We start from the raw sequence: 18,043 nt of genomic DNA on the forward strand, positions 1-18,043 counted from the left end.
TTCTTCTCTGATGTACAACACGTAAAATGACCATATTACATATAGAGCAATCTGCTTTAAAGAGGGGTCATCACTGTGAATTTAGATTGCTCAGTAACTGTGATTGTTCTGGCTCTGGGTGTGAGTTACTGGAAAATATGGCTCATTGATGTTCTGTAAATACCTAGTTGTGTTTTGAGATCAGCATGTCTTGAGCCAGACGTAAAATAAAATTGCAAAACTGGTTGTGCTGATCGGCAAAAGCTAATTATTATAATCATGGACAACAGCCCCAACTTAGAACCATTTAGAAAATCTATGCCTATAGACAAGCAGATGTCCAGTTAGGTCATTTAAAGTTTCTAAAGAATGTCAAGGGATTGGTTCATTGAGCCGGCCATGCATAATGAATAGGATATATGTGGGAGGTTTGTTTATACCCTCATCACTGATTTAGCTACGCATTATAAAGATTCAGCTCATCCCTTCTTGCAGGAGAAGCTTACTCACTTTTTTGGTTAATAGACCCCAAACTTAAAGATAAATCTCTAGACCTCTGCCATCTTTAATAAAATTGACATTTGTTGTGACGTACTATAATACTACTGCTGTATCTTCACTGAACCTTCACTCTTCACTCAATCCCTTCTGTTCTGTGTCTTGGGAATGCAGCTGGTGGGCCCTGACTTACTTATCAACTATCCTTTGTAGCCTCTCTCTGTTCGTACTTTCATTTTCACGTCTAACACAGACATACACTTTTACAGCTGCCCGTGTGCCGTTGGCTGTGTGATCCGAGTGTTGTCCAGATACCAGTGCTGGCATGTAACAGCAGGGCTTAAAACCTGGTCCCTCTGTGGAGATGCTCACAGGGAACCTCTGTCTTCATTCTTCCTTTCCTTATTTCCAGTTCAAATATTTACTTGGCCAAACGATCACTCCTTATGCAGAATTTCGTTCTGCACAAGCTTGCTTGCTTTTTAACCTGTTCTTGGTGATGGAATCTCGTCCAATCAGAAAGTTAAATAACAGAGTAGCTACATTTGCCTGCTGGGGGGGTCTATAATGAATTAAAAACTGATCAAAATACCCAATAATGGTGCCTTATACTGCTTCATATATCATCATTTATGTTACCATCATAACTTCCATTTGATCTTTGCTCTACTGTCTTGTTCTAAGCTCATTCTGTGTATAATCGTACTTGTATCGTACTTACTGCATTACTCCACATATCCTCTACCTTATTGGGTGGGTTTGCTATAATTCATTGCAGTTCCAATTGCCCTTACATTTTGTATTAATTATGTCTGAACTAGAAGTTTGGTGTCTAACAGCTTCCAGAATTTCTTAATTTAGATATATGTTTAGTTGCAGGACGGTTTAACATCCATTTTTTTCCATTCAATTGGTCCTTGTTTGTAGCTGCCAGCACCCCACATCACAAAAAGACACATTCCCCCTCCCTGCGAATTCCTGCGAGTGACTCGTTCTTTCAGCAAGACTGCTCTGCCAAATTAAAGCTGGATCAGTCTCAAAGAGATCTCCAGCAGCTCTCTTGTTTCCCATTCCCCCCATGTAATTATATACTGTGCAAAGTGTATTGAAGGATGGTCTTCACCCAGTTCAATGTGTTATACTTCCCTGTGGCACTCACAGGGTTAACTACATTCTTTTACAAGAATTGGACACATTTATGGAAAAAGAAGAGAGATAAAGTGAAAAATATTTAATCATTTAAGTTTGTATTTAATTGTAATTACATGTTACTTCCAAAATAAACTAAAGTTCCCGTCACAAGGGACACAGAAACCATCAATGAATAATTTCTTCGCATTTCTCATTTCCTCCCTTTTTCCTAGATGCCACTCCTATAATGACTTTGCTTTCTCGTTTATTGTCTTTCTTCTGCTATTGATTGCTGCTCCGTTTTGTATGTCAGTTTAAGTTTAGCTTTCATCGGTTTTTGTTCACTGTTTTTATATAATCAGTCACTTTGTGGAATTGATAGACACTGTTTTTCAGTATTCAACCATTTAGTTTGAAAGCTCTTTGCATATATATATGTTCTCTACATCAATGTAAGTTACAACAGACCTCCAGCTGTGTCTGGGATTCAGTTTTCAGGCATATCTGAAATTAATCTAGAAGTGTCAATAGCCAAAGATAAGATAAAAACCCAGCTTCATTGTGTTTTAAATACATTTACTGCTGAAGGGGACAAAGCAGCAAACAGCATTAACTGAAAACAATTTCTGGAATGCCCTACTAAACATTATTATTATTATTATTATTATTATTAGCTTTATCTTTTATTAATATAGCGGCAACAATTTAACCAACCCATCTTACAGTAGATACATTCAAAGGGTAGAACAAAACTAGAATACCTAAGGTAAATAGTTTTTTAATAACTTTTATATTGTTTAGAATAAAACTGCTACCTTATACTAGCTAATGTTAGTATATTTTTTAATTAAATAAAGAAATGAAACTTGCAATCCTTGGCATGTCCTAGCCCATTAAGAATTTGTTTCTGTGGTTGTTTCTGTTAACAACAAGGGTTTTTGTAAAACAGAATGTATATTCAGGAACTCATCATTTGGGCTTGTTCACAATAGCTGTAAGATGCTTAAGGTGTGAGTTTCCGTGAAGAGAGGGTGGTAATGGAAATCTTGGAAGATGATTGTAAACTTGAAGCTGTAAAGAGTTCCCTAGGTGTTAGTTAATGACTTTGTATTATGTTCTTACAAAGGCTTGTGTATGGAGAGATCCCACATAGGGTGTCCGTTTAATCGGTTCTCTGCACTGGGTCATTGTGAGCGTGTCTTCTCACTCTTCGAGGAGCTGCTGGAAAACGTACTCCGATAGCAATCATTTCTACCCCCTGATACTCAGTTAACAAAGAGTGTGTATTATTGCTTAAAAAGAATTATAAATAACAGTTTGTGCCTTTTAAACCTATTTTCTTTAACCCTTTAATAGTTTTTCACATCCTGATATTTTATCTTTTAATGTTTGTTCCCTTTAGTCAAATGAAGTTTGTGGTAATCAAATAAATAATTGTGCTTAATAATTATTACTCAAGTAAGGTTTGAGTTTTCAGTACAATCAGGTTAATGAAGGTTCTTCATTAATTGAGTACTTACTAGGAATTTTTAAGAGCAAATTATCACCAGTGTTAATCTAAAATGTGCACTGGAAAGGGTTGTCAATTTGAACACTTATATTTAACCCATTATTTCATTTGTTTTATTCCTTCCTTAAATGGGAACCACCGCTGATGTTGTATTACTATTTAAACTAAAAAACAACTCTCCTCCAAACTATCAACTGTCTCTTTGGTGATTAGACCCCATTGGTTTTTCGTACTTTAGTACTGAGCTTGAGTAGGACTGTATCTAATGAGCATCATTCCTAATGTCTGGGGGTGTCTAATGGATGAGTATATGTGCACTCAGGCAAGTATTAAATTTGTGCAAGGATTTAATTTGTTTGCCCCTAAACAGGAATCAGACCACCATCAAATGTATTACTGTGCATATAATTGTCATTAATTTGTACACATATTTGCTGCTTTATTTGTACTTAAATTAATATTATTTCCAGAGTTATTTTTCATTTCTGTCAGACCAAGTTGTCTTATTAAAAACAGAATTTCTTAACAAAAGCCTGTTCTATTCTTGAACCATGAATTGTACAAGCTATATAATATGATATAATAGAAAGTATGACATTCTCATGACTGGGTTAATTGACATTTTAGTTTTTACTTTGGGGGTAATCATTTTTTATATTTGATTTTACAGGAGGCCCTTATTATGGCCAGCATGGATCATCCACACCTGGTGCGCCTGCTAGGAGTCTGTCTAAGTCCCACTATTCAGCTGGTCACCCAACTCATGCCCCACGGCTGCCTTCTGGATTATGTACATGAACACAAGGATAATATCGGTTCCCAGCTTCTTCTCAACTGGTGTGTCCAGATAGCAAAGGTAAGTCTAAAACTCCTGTCTGATGAGTGGTAGAAATGTATTTTCAACTGTTTACTAACCCTTCAATGTCATCTGTATCTCTTAAACATGAAACACATTGGTGATAGCGCTATCAAAAGTACTGGGCTAAGAATTGAATTAATTGGGAATTGAATTAATACAAAATACAGTTTTAATTACAATACATGAGTAAGGCAATACATAAAAAATAATATATACAGCCACTATGAATAAAAAGTGCTTGTGGTGCGTCAAGAACACCTGACGCATTTTGTCAACAGGCTTCTTTAGCGGTGGAAGAACCATGGGTGGGCCAATAGTTGTATGGTTCTTAATTTCTGGTAATGTTAATATGTTGTAATTGTGTATAACTATTTGTTCCCAGTATTGTTGATAGAGTGTGGTATTGTGGTAGAGCCGGATACTTTGCAAACCACCGTTCCAGTTAAGGTCTCTATCTATCTATATATCTATGGAGTTATTCTAATTCTTGGCAATGAACACAGGGAGATCGCTATACAGAGCTTTAAGGACTCTAAATGTAATCAGTAATGAAGCTGTTGCGTGAAATATGCTCATCTAGAGAGTGGTATGATGTTAGGATCAGAAGTTGTCCAAGAGGAGAAAAAAAATATTTATTTGTTATATTAGTTTTGTTTCTTTATTATTTAGCATTTATTGCGATGAAATGATAATTTTATCTGCACATCAATGGCATTAGAAAATACACATATCTGGGAACTGTGCAGCCTTTGATCCAGTGGTGTGTGTGGGGCAGTAACATCTAGCTCTGATTAATGCCAACCAAGTTCCAAGAATTTCCCATGTATGTTAATAAATGGGCTCACGATTACTAGTATTGCCTACAACCTGCCAATGTCTTAAAAAAGCTTTCGGCAGACCCCTGTCTATAAATTGTTATAAATTTCAGGGCTCAGTGTTCCAACACTATAATGAGAAAGCCATAAATTACACTGTATGCCAGCAATATTTTTTTAACCACACTGTTCTATGCTGAACTCAAAAAAAGTACATTTGAACCCACTTTTCCTCAGATCAGTTAATAGGGGAACGAGAAACAGGTAATGCAATCTTAAACAATTGGCAGACATGATGTAGACAGAGGGCTGTTTAGAGAAGCTTGTGCTGGCCAGGTTGACAAACCTTGGAATCTGTGGTTTTCTGTGATTTTCTATTTTCAGTGTGTTGCACTAAAAGCTACAAGCTGGGAATTGTTTACAAGTTCAGATCAAATGCAAACAGTGTGACATCTCTGTCTTCTGTGATATCTGGGAGTCCTGCCCTCTTGGTGAAATCCTGGTGTGTTTCCCGAGAAACCAAAAGCTGCATCTTGGGAACGAGTCAGTGAAAATACTCAGCAATTCTCAGCGGCGACTGTAATAAAACAGTATGGAAGCTAATTAAATATTGATTTTTGAAAGCTACTTATCCAACAACTGGTGTATATACACAGTAAATCTAATTCCGCTGTGCTTAACACTAAGTATTTAGACTCTTGTTTTGTAGTAAATTAACTATGTAACTCAGTCCTACACTTCAGGAGACACACACCCAGTATGTGTAGGGAAGACACAGAGACCTCCCTAGGAGAAAGTGTGGGAAGAAAAGGTTGGAGGAGTATATGATATCAACATAAGATAATTTAAACATACAGTACATCACCTACTGTGACCCTCTTTCAAAAGGCAAAGATCCTTGTCGAGTTCAAGAATTACATTTAAAGATGCTGTCCATCTTCTTAGAAGGGAGAGTAAATGAGGTTATCCTCAAGTTGGCTGGGAGATGAACATACAGTCTCCTTGCGTTTGTGCCAGCGTTTCGGCAGATGCCAGTTGCCTTTATGAAGGGAGTGGATGCCTGTCTGATGCTATAAAAATTCTCAACAGAATAATGAATACATATACCGTATTTGCTCGATTATAAGACGAGTTTTTTTTCAGAGCAAATGCTCTGAAAAATACCCCTCGTCTTATAATCGAGGTCGTCTTCTAATCAGACCTCGATTAGGTTGCCAGGCTGCTTACCGGTGCTTTGGTCGCGAGCAGCGTCTCTTCTAGCAGCAGGAGAACAGGAAGCTAGCAGAGTGTCACATAACTCTACCTCCCCCCTCCTTCCTCTGGGGGCGGGGCCAGAGAAGTTGCTCGCACAGCCGGGTCCCTGCAGAAGTCTTCGAGTGAGAGATCTGCAGTTCAGGTAAGGGGGTGGGGGAAGGTTTTTGAGCAAGTATGTGTGATTAATGGAATGAATGAGTATTTCAATGTTTGTGAATGAGTGTGTGTGTGATAGCATGGTGGGTGGTGGTGGTAGCATGGCATAGGGAGGCTGTACTCACACTCCTATCATCCCCAGGTTCCAGCATGTACTGGCTGCCTTGGCTTGATAGGAGTGTGATTGCTGTTAGCAGTTATATATATATATACCTCCAGAAATGCCTTTTAAGCCCCTATATGCCACTCTGCCCCATGATATGCCTTTTAACCCCCTATATACCACTCTGGCATATAGAGGGTTAAAAGGCACATCATGGGGCAGAGTGGCAAATAGGGGGTATAAGGCATTTCTGTGGGCAGAGTGGCAACCCTTGGGGCAGATGTGCATAACTGGGGGGGCAGGTTGGCAAATAAAAGGAAATAAAAAATATATATTTTTCTCGATCATAGCTTTTATTAGATATGAAAAAAATTGTTTACATGCATTAATATTTACTAGTAAAGCTTTTTTTTCTATAGGGTAGTCTTATATTCAGGCTTTTTGTTTTTTTCCTAAATTAATATTTAGATTTTGGGGGGTCGTATTATAATCAGGGTCGCCTTATAATCGACCAAATACGGTAATTAATATATAATTAATCCAAAGGTGTGAAAATTAAAAAGACATAGTTTTCATTACTATTTTGGACTGAACAATAACTTTCATGATCGTCAACCAGACCTAATCTGGCGATTGTAGGCGTTATAATTTAAAGATAAGCCTGGTCGGGTCACAAAATTTGTTCACTATTTATACACTTTGGATTTTCTATGAAAGATTTATATGGTAGACTAGTGTTATCATTGTTGTAAAGAGCTTATGGTATCATTTTGTAACAGCAAAAGTTATGTGTCCATGATCAAGAGAAACTGCCACTGGGTCCACAGCCAGGTCTTTTGACACCTACGACAGCAGATTAATGATCAAACTCATCTTTTCTCGCTAAAGTGCCTCGCTTTATGTGCTGTCAATGCTACATAAGAATGAGTAATTGTTATTTCAGAATAGGTGATCACAACAAGTACAAATGTTTAAATACAAAGAGTACAGATCCCACTGCGGGGTAAGCAATAGACCCCTAAAGGCCTAGTGAATCAGTTTTGCGGTCTAATACATTTCTATATCACTCTACCGATATCACTTTGCAAGTGTCTGTTAATTGACAGCCAGTCTTCTTTTGGAAGATCTCCTTTATGATGCACAAACTCTAGAACAAGTTTAAAAAATGAGAGGATAGGGACATGATAACCCTGTCAAATTCAGGGACAAATATTCACAAAAACCTGCAGTTGAGCAGAATTTGGACTCCGGGATGACCAGCTACTGTCTTGTAAAAGGGACATTTGGGAGTACTAGGCAAACTCACCTTTCCCCTTACTCATACCTACCAACCCCTTTGAGCTTCTATAAAAGAAGGCCATCAGGGAAAGAAAGAAGGACAGAGGGAATTGTCCATACTTAAGAGGGACATTTGGAGTTTCATGTTTACAATTAAACCCTCCACCTGAAAGGAATGTTAACAACGTATGTATTTCTAAGCTGTATTGGTTATAATATAGTTCCATTGACATTGTAGATACGTTAAGAATGAAGAACAAAAACGAAGGAAAAATGTTTCTGCAATCGTAATGCATTCTTTAACCAAGAAATATCAGAGTGTCATACAGACCATCTGTAGAGTCTGTAGAGCGTCGCTAGGGAATTACATATTAAAATGAGATCCAGGTCTGGGGGGATCAGTTCGAAATTCCTAGGTATGGCTATTATTGCAGCCAAAAATAACAAATATGGATTGGCTAACTACCTCTCTTATCATTATCATTTTATTTAACTTAAGAATGAATGACAATAGCTAAAACAACAAAAGTTATAAATTATCATTTGAAAAGGCTTTTTTTGTTAATTTTTTTGGCCAATGTATAAAGAAAAACCTCTTTTTAAAGTATTATTGCAAAGGTTCCATAGCGGTACAATGGTTAACAGGGTTGTGTAGGATTTTCAGGCTCTGAATAAAGTGTGCCACAGACCCTCATTAGAGATCCTCTTCCTTTATTAGGACTGTTAAGCTCACAGGGATATGCTGTGTCCTGCTAATGAGGGAGATGGTTTCTGTTTATTTCTGCAGGATTACTGCTTAATTATAAAGCACACAGGTTGGAAAAAACAATTATAGCCCTGGTTAAATGGGACCCTTGGGATTTAAGAGGACATAGAAGTTATGGCCATTATTATTATATGTTTGCAAACATCCGGACAAGCAGGTCACTTGGCGGAGTGTGTGGATTGTTAACGCTTAACGCCTCTATTAATTATATATGTTTTAAAGGGGAACTTTTGGAATTGGGAAGATTTTGTCTTTAATTCTGTAGAATACAGCAACCTGACTGCTCTTTTAAACAAGGACACATATAGCAAAAGTATACTGTAGGGCTGTATTAAAATGAGTTGCTGGTTCTATTGATTCCTTTTCTTACAAGAATAGAAAGAAATTTTTTTGCTGCCTAACACTGACTTTTGTGTGCATATGTCTGTCTCGTTGGACCAAATCAATCTTCTTGTTACGGGCTCATTATGTGTCCTGTTTTTTTTTTGGAAAACTGATAAAGATATTGTTACCACACCAGCCCTTTAGCTAGAGATACACATGGAACGTGAAGCCTGCAATTATTTTAAAACATTATTAAGGTATAAATATGAAAGTATGATGGTACATTATCAGAAGCCCAGTAAAGGATGCTTCATAATACACTGACGATGGTGTGATAATGACATGTCCCAAAATCTCACTTCTTCTGCCTGTTGAGTCCATTTTAAATGAATTTCTATGGACTCATCCATTTGTGGGTCCTAAAAGTATCAAGGACGTTTCCAGTATTTTCTGTACGTCTCTTAAATTCTTTATTGGTTTGTCTTCTCTATTGATTTGGATATTGCTTGGGGTTCACCCCAAGTGTGACAGTGAGTCCAGACGCGGGCCTCCTTACTCACTTGCCCCTAGAGGGATTCCAATTGCACCCCACTGAAAGGCCAAAACATACATTTTAAGTTGTTGGTTTACATGATTTACCTAAAACGATACCAACTGGATGCTACTGATGAGGCCCATGAAGGCTGAAACAAATGTCTGGAGTTGTTGGTTCCCTGAGGATATTTACCTTGCTTTTCTGTTCTGGACTGCTTTGGGGGCAAGATCAGATTGATATGTTGATGGACATTTTTTCTCAGTAATTATACAAGTCATCTAAAACTAGAGATGCTCCTAGGAAAGTCCCTGTGTATGTCTGTAATGCTATAGGTGAGTTTTTTCTCTGCCCCCGCTGCTGCATGCTCTTGTGAAAGAACCCATGTCATTCCTTAGGCAGCTGCATAGGTCATCTGTATCATAGAGCTTTGAGTGATATGCTATAAAACAAATCTGCCTTTTTTTTCTGCCTTTACTTCTCATTTCTGCAGAACATTTTTCAAAAATACTTCACATTATTCATATACTTGACTTTTGCATACTTCTCATTTCCTTGGCAATGAAACGATTCTTTAATTATTTTCCTTCATTCAACAGTTGATAATAATAATCCTGTCACCTCAGGCTTGACGGGGTCACATTCTTTGTCATTGGCATGGCTTTGTTGGATTAAAAACCCTGGATTATTAACCTTAAAAATATAGGAAGAACATATCAAAGCAGATATCTAACATAGCCTTAATGTTTTATGATAGGCTGCAATTGTGTGAGATATTTCTGTAGCCTCTATTACCTAATTTTGTAGGTGGCCATGCATTCACTTAAAGAGGAAATTATCTAGTTATATACCATTGCTGAATATTTTTTTAATGCAAAGGTTATTTAAAAGTAAATTAGTAAAATGTTATTAGATTTACTAGAAGGGCCACATTTTCCTGCAGCAGAACATGTGCGTACAGTGGGCAGATGCTAAAGAGGCGAGAGTGTGGCATAGCCTTGCTTGCATCCACATATACCTTCCCATTCTTTATCCAAGTGCTACCCACTTTCCACTATGTAATGATTTACGCCCAACCTATTTACCAACGTCTGTCCTTTGTCTTTAACGTTGCACAAATAGTACATCCCTACGGGTTACTGGAATATACACGCATATATTAAAGCAGTGACTACGTTTCTAGGAGGATTCTATGTTGGAGGTCAAGGAATGGTTTGATGTGGCATGGCATTATTATTTTTTATTATTATCACACTGGTTATTCTTTTTTATCACAGTATTGTTCATAAGGCATATGGTAATATGTTATCTGTTAGGTAAACGGTCTTGCATTTTCACATTCTGGAATATTTTCGCAAGTGCTACTAATAACCAATTTATGGTTGCCCCTTGTAGTTTTCCTTTTGCTATTATAAATGGGTCACATTTTTTAATGTAAGTAAGCCATACTAATTTTTGGAAGTATTATTTTTAAGCATTCATGTAATGTTTTTCATGCCGTTGTAGTCAGATAATTGGTACAAATCTAATAATAAGCATAGCTATCTTGATTTCCAGGTTACCTTAGAGTTCTGTGATAATCAATGCACATCACTTTGGCTAGAATGCTTGCATTAGTACGAGATAAATTATTCAAAAACCTTACCTTTTCATTAGCCTTGACTATACAATTGGTACATTTACCCACATGCACATAAGTCGTGTCAGTGTCTAGTGATTTATTTCATACATATTAGGAGGGTTTTTCTCATTATTGTTTCATTTCATTCGTTTATTTTTAGCTTTATGAATTAAGTTATATTTTATTATATCTAAGTTTTTTTCATCGCTTTCCTTCTTCTTTGGTTTTAGAATGGGTTATCCTTGCATTTATTATTCTGTCTAGTATCTAGCATCTTTTTCTTTTTTACTTAATGTACAAGATAAATCATCATTAAACATGTTAGTGGCTTCATTATGTAGAGCTAGCACCATTTCAGCCACAAAACCTATTGTTTTTCCATGTATATTCTTGTGTATCCTGGAGCATTGTCCCGGAGTAATCCATTTTACATGCAGTAGTGTAAAGCAATCCCTTCTTGTGTCTCCTAATCCCAAGGATTTTGTATTAATAGGCAGCACACCTCATTGATTTTTAATTAATTTTCAAGAGACGCGGAGAAGAGAGGCCTCAGTCCACTGACGTCTCACAACTTATTTAGAACCACAGCCGTATTGATTGCCTGCCTAAGGAGCAGAAATAATCCATTTTAAATACACTTCTTTCAAAGAGTGCAGGATCCTGACAATGCAGATTTTTCCCATGTAATTACTGAGTGTTGAAAAGAAAAAAAGTTTTGAAGAAAGGAATCCTCGCACACTCACTTCTTGCTTCCCAGGAGGCAGGGGGTAAAGAATTTTGGCTACCAGCACTTACATTTTTGCATATTCAATTCATTAGATGTGGTCATGCATTAGGAGGATGAAGGTTATAATATTTCAGTCCTTGCTAGATCCTACTGTGCTCCCTTAATTGCCATTTTACATATATTGTTAATATTACTCAAGGCTATTGTGTGTTTGGAAGGACTGATGAATGAGTACTTTTTTAATAAGGTTTGTGCGTTGAATGTGTTCTTTTCTGGCCTTGTTTAGCAAAGCTTCATTCCCTCACACAGTCCTCAGGGCCCACTAACATCACACTTCAATGGAATCAATTGTCAAAACGACCCAGCGCCTCTGGTCATGTAAGGAGAGCCTTAAGACATACTGCGTTGCCCTGTGAACTATAATTTATTTTTCTAATTTCTGCCCTGCAGGTCTGAGTGAGGGGTGCACCCCATCACTGAAATCTGGGCTATGGGCAGAAATTTTAATTGCGAGCCACGACTGATAAATATAAATGTGCAACATTGATGGACAAATTGTGACCCATCAATGGTTGGCTCTAGACAAATGTCCTCTTTTGACCATAAATGGCATTTTTTTTATTAGTGAAACAAACACGTATATAGTCATAATGATTTAAGGAGATGTTGTGTGCTGTCTTAGATTACGTGTCTGTACATAGAGCTGCCTACCAAAGTATTAAAAATCTGGAAAAAAAAGAAAAATAATTTCCAACGATCAAAAGTGCCTGTGAGGGTTTTATAGCCTACCTTCTTATGATGGAAGATTTCCGCTGTCCCTGTGGGGCTCTGCACAGATTTATCTGAGATTGATTTAGATAGTCGCACAAAGAGCCCATAAACTGGAGAGAATTAAATAAGAATTTGATAGTAAATCAGGGAAGCTCATTTTGTTCATTAATAGTCGCATTACATCACATAATAGACACGAATGGACCATTACCATGAGCTTTTAAGGAAATGCTTCCTGATGTTTTTGCTAAGGGAATGTAGTAGTGATTTAAGTACATTTAAGCGATTGCGACTGTTAAACTATCAGCGAGCACCTTCCGTAGAAGCTAATAAATATGAATAAAACGGCTCCTGTGATTTTATTCTGGGTTGTCCGGACTGAATATAGTTCTTTAACCATTTCAGTGCCAGAGACGCTAATATTTATCATGCTAGCCATCCTATTGATGTAATCTTTGTTAAGAACCACATGAGCATGATGTCATAGGTGTCTCCTCTGACATTGCATGGTCATGGAATCCTTATCTGGTTAATCATTTATGATTTCTCCAGTTATGGAGGGCAGCCCTCTGTCTAACCTGCTATAAAGTTAATAGACTCAATACAGAGTTGGCATTTATATTCAACACCAATGCCCATAAGCTATATTTAATAAGTATTGTTTGCAATGGATTAATTACTTTTTGGATAGTATTTGTGTGTTAAAAGTAATTATAGTAACAGTGCATCTGTTAGAGCATCTTAAAACTCTATATTAAATAATAAATGCAAATTTTGCTATCTCTTTTTAATGTTACATAATATTGGCTTTGATCTTCATCTACTTTTAGGCACAATTAATGCATGACTGAAGGTATCCTGACCCACTTCTAATTGGTCGTCGTAATTATCTTTCTCTTGGATGAAAGCGTTCTGAAACCAGTGGGGTTTGTTTGCTTTCCTGCTGTATTTAGTTTTGAGGTCACACTGCCTCTATGCACACTGAATCTTCACCTGTCAGATCCTCTTCTTTGCCTGTTAGTTTGTCCTTCAGTGGACCTCATTTTTTTAAGGCAGGGTACAAAACATTTTGGTTGAAAATATGCCATACATGCAGTAAATGTCTGTTATACTTGTCTAGATCTATACCCCAAACCAATCTAATTTGGATGGTCAATCCAAGACCTAATTGCTTAGTATGTGCCAAAACAGGAAGCATCTTGAATGTCCCCTCCTCCTATGGTAGTGGGTCTTTGGGACATGCTTGCAAGGCCTGTTTGTCCATGGCCAAGTTGGCTTAGCTCATGGTGTGGCTCAGGGAGCCTAACAGGTGTCTGTCTGAGCTCCAGCTGCACTACATGTTTTTGGTTTAAATTTAAGGGATTTTGCTTCTGCAGTTCCGTGACATTATGAGACACCCCCCCAAAAAATAGATATTTTTGTGTTACTAAACTAAACTAAACTCACTTAATTTGTCTAAATATCCTAGCCTGAGGTTGCCAGAAACAATAGGATTAAAAGCATTTACTGAATCACGTTTTAGAAATAAAAATTCTCCCTAAAGCTCCCGATTCTGCCATTTAAATGTATATATTTATGTATTCTGCTTTCCATAGAACAATCTTTGACAAGTTCTGTCAAGCAGTTTGTAGACCTGTATACTGACATAATCAACTGCATTTGGTGTTTGTAGAATTGGCCTGGTGTGGCCATCTAGAAAAGAATGGAAATGCCAAGCTGGTCTGACTTTACTTGCACTAAAGCGGCAAATCTGGTACTTTAGTGTGTGGCTGCTTGCCAAACATGTGAACAAAGGGGGGGCAAAATGGAAATTAAGGCCTCCAAACCCACTAACATTTTTATTTTTTTCAGAGAATGGGGTGGGAGGAATTATAATGTTGGGTTTAGGAATGCTTTGCTTTAAAAACTTTAAAAAGTTGCTGCTGCTGTGAGTCAGTGAGTGGCAGGTTCTGACTTATATAGTCTTTTGTGTAGATGTTCAGACAATCTTCTCCATTGAGTCAGCGAAATCACTGAACTCCCGTGGCACACCATACAGAGGCCACTCCGGGGGAATGATGTCTGCTCTCTCCTTGTTCAGCAATATTGCGTTGACATCAGTCAAAAGCAATTGAATGTGTTCTTCAGAAAGCCTTTAGCGGAGCTGCTAGACTTCATGTTTTCCAAATGAAAGTTCTTCTTACCCCATGCTTTAGAGACAACCGGGAAATTACAGAAGGGGACTAGAACCCGCAGCAAACTGTTGTTTTTTATTTCTTACGTTTCTATTTTTTTCCAGACATCAGAATTGGATCAGTGGTCTATCTCATTAAATTGGTTAAGAGGTCACATTAATCAATTGTTATTTCTATATTTAAATTTGGAAACCCCCAACTATTAAAAAAAACCATTAAAATACAATTAAAAGATATCATATACTTGTGGAAGTAAATTGCTGCTTGTGGGACCTGAGGACCCTAGTGCGGCACTGGTGGTTTTTGTAATACGTTGCTGGAGAATGTGTGATTTCAGCCGGTGTTGAACTACAAATCTCATGAGCCTTAGGCAGCTAGTAGTTTGGAAGCTAGAAGGCTAAGTATTAGCAGTTTCACTGTTTGCACTATGACCACCTCTTTCACCTGTCTGTTTTACTTTTCATAAAACAATTATTAAGGAGGCTAAACTGCCCTTTTCTCTGAAATAATAAGATGCTAATTGGTGTTCGGAGCCACCAAGGTCTTTTCCTTTTTTTTTATTTGGGGTGACGGTCCTTTCATTTGGAATGCTTAAAGACATGTGTAAATTAAGACCTTGTGACTGATTGTGATGACTCTAATTCCATTAGCTTGCATCTCTTGGCTGGTCCTGGCCAGAGGTTTTAGCACACATACAGTCAATAGCAATTAACAGAGGAGTATACATTCACATGGCCCTTTTAACTGTGGATGTGTTAACGCAAACTTGCTCTGTGTATCTCTGTTGTCAGGGGTAATCAGAAATCAGGTTACGCTAGTGTTACCTTGAAATATTCTATAACTCCCTAATTTGTTTTAAACGTTTTCTTGGAATGTTTAACCCTTTGAGAGCCTGGGTGATCATCATCTTCGTTTTGAACGGACATTAACCACAAAGACCATTTTTGACACTCAGGCTGCAACCCCTATAATGCTCAGACAACATGCTCAGTGTTAAAGATGGCTAAAAAAGTAATTTAACCCTGTAAGTGGCAGAATGATACATTAGACTTTGGTTTGCTTTAATAAGTAGTCAGAAACACATCCCTGACACCATATGGTTTGATTTGGCAGCAACTCAAAAATGAATACTTCAGAAATCTATCTATCGGTAGGATATGTTTTTTAGCATGAAAATGGAAATGAAGAACAATAATTGGAAATAGAATAAAAAAAAACCTGCTGGGATATACAGGTTGTGAATAGAAAGTATACACGGAGTACATTTCAGGGTCTGTGATAGCGAGTCCGGTATCCTCAGAGCTGAGCGATGCTTCAGGGAGACACAAGACGCACATTGAGGTATTGTTGGCTTATCTGTCAAGACACCTGGATGGTTCATTAATAGCAAACGGCTCACAACAGAATGAATGTGCTCAGGATACAGACGCAGAACATGGATCTTGTCTAACAGTCTTAACATCCAAGTGTACAATATTAATAGGGAGAAGAGAAGAATTGGAGGATTGCCACGGGAGACTGTGTCATTAATTTACTCTGTGCATTGAGCCTGTTTATTCTAAATGAACACTCTCTTTGAGAAGGGGCCAATTATTTACTTCCTTAGGTCTTGCAACTGTTTAAAAGGGGAGGATAATCCTTGAAACAAACCACATATTATAGCCATTAAATTTCTGGCAATGTTGAAATGGGATGCTAAGCCACAAAAAATTTTGCTATAGCCCTCCAAAATTCTGCAGAAAAGCATTTGAGTGCAAATCCTTGTGCAAAACACCTATGTTGTTCAGAGCAGGAACAAGCACTTGATGCAGCCCAGAGTTACAGATTGCTTACCACTCCTTATTATATTATTGTTTGGCTTTCATGTGGCATTGATAGGTAGAGCTAGTGTGTTTTTTTATACTTCTGAAAACTTATATGGCAAGCAGTGGCACGTTGCCACAGCCAACGTCCTCACTGCTGACAGCATACAATTTTTGAACATTAGAACAATCAGCAATTCCAAATGTAGTTGACAACTGAAACTATGGGAGCAGTTCTACTAATATTATAGCTGTAGCATAATTTTGTTATTTTTCTAAGCATATTTAACAGACAGATACAAATAAACACCTGGTTGTATTCTTTATTACAGGGCATGATGTATCTCGAAGAACGACGACTTGTTCACAGAGATCTGGCAGCGCGGAACGTATTGGTCAAGTCACCCAATCATGTAAAGATCACAGACTTTGGACTGGCCCGACTCCTAGAAGGAGATGAGAAGGAGTATAATGCCGATGGAGGCAAGGTGGGCACGTATTGTCATACTTATGAAATGTATTTTGTACTAATTGAAGATCTTTCAATCTAGATAGATTGTCTTGTTACATATATTACTGGAAAAAATGCAGATATGTATATAAGACCTCCACAATCAAAGTAGGAACATATGTCAAGAGACTGAACCTCGACTTTTATACTTTTTTATCATATCCTTCAGATCATAAATGTTTGCAAAAAACATTAAGATGCAGATTTCAGTAAAGGGCTTAATTTTATTGATTTATTGATTTGTTTTATTTGAAGACTAAATAACTAAACCAAATGAAATAATCATCATAATACAACTCAATGGAGATGATCAAGTCAGTATGAAATTAACCCAGATAAATTACCAATATCCCATTAAACATCCAACCCAAAAATGTCCAAGTAGTTTGCTCTTCTTTGATAAATATAACTAAATTGCATGTCATTGCTACATCCATGAAAATGGGAGACTGTGTATGTACGTGGCCCTGCTTTTAACTGCTTTTAGCCAGAAAGGAAGGGAGAACACAAATATACTTTATACAATCTCCCATGTGAGCATTTAACTGTATTCTCTTTTTTGTTATTTCACCTAGTGAGAGTGAATTGCAATTTTAAATCAATAGCGTATCTGTCCACTAATAAACAGATAGCTGCTTCTTTAGTTAGCTTTCACTTTATAGTTAGACTTTACAGGAAGGACAGAGGTACCTATTTATTTTTCAGCCTATATCCCTCTGGGATATACTATGTTTTAGTATATAGTATAGTATAGAGTATAGTAACAAAAGTTACGTTTTCATTTCATTTTTCACCTAATCCACATCTGATTACAGTACCTGTTATTAACTTTGCAAGACTATTTACCCAGCAGCTGCTTCTTTTAATGATCACAAAGTGTTTATCTCCCTCTGGTTTGAACTCCCTTTTAAATTTTATTTGGTTGCCTATGCTCTTTCTTATCACATATATCCACTTGGTTTGAAAGTCTATCCATTTAATATTAGCTATGTGTTTACTTCCCATGTGTACCTTGTGTTCTTTAGCCAAAATACAAAATTAAAGCCTCATGTTTATTTAATGTATATAATCCCAGGTTTGGATTTGGGCAGTGGTAACATGTTCCTCTTTGTTTCATGTTATTGCTGCCACAAATTGAGATTGAGTATACGTACATAGTGTGCCTAAAGGGGTGCCAACCGGACCCCACTGATGATGCCCATGAAGGCCTAAATGTATGTCTGGGTTGATGC

General features: G+C 37.3%; 1 protein-coding gene across 1 annotated transcript in view; it reads left to right on the forward strand.

Annotated features, from left to right (window-relative positions):
* LOC149282405 (receptor tyrosine-protein kinase erbB-4-like) overlaps positions 1–18,043 on the forward strand; it is a 174,723-nt gene that overhangs the window by 138,879 nt on the left and 17,801 nt on the right. The window contains exons 20-21 of the mRNA XM_089498277.1: positions 3,789–3,974; positions 16,633–16,788. Coding sequence (XP_089354403.1) covers positions 3,789–3,974; positions 16,633–16,788 — 342 coding nt within the window. The remainder of the gene's footprint in view (positions 1–3,788; positions 3,975–16,632; positions 16,789–18,043) is intronic.

This window comes from Sceloporus occidentalis, unplaced genomic scaffold (assembly GCF_023333645.1).
Source record: "Sceloporus occidentalis isolate IW3139 unplaced genomic scaffold, rSceOcc1.0.p SCAF_117, whole genome shotgun sequence".
Lineage (NCBI taxonomy): Eukaryota > Metazoa > Chordata > Lepidosauria > Squamata > Phrynosomatidae > Sceloporus > Sceloporus occidentalis.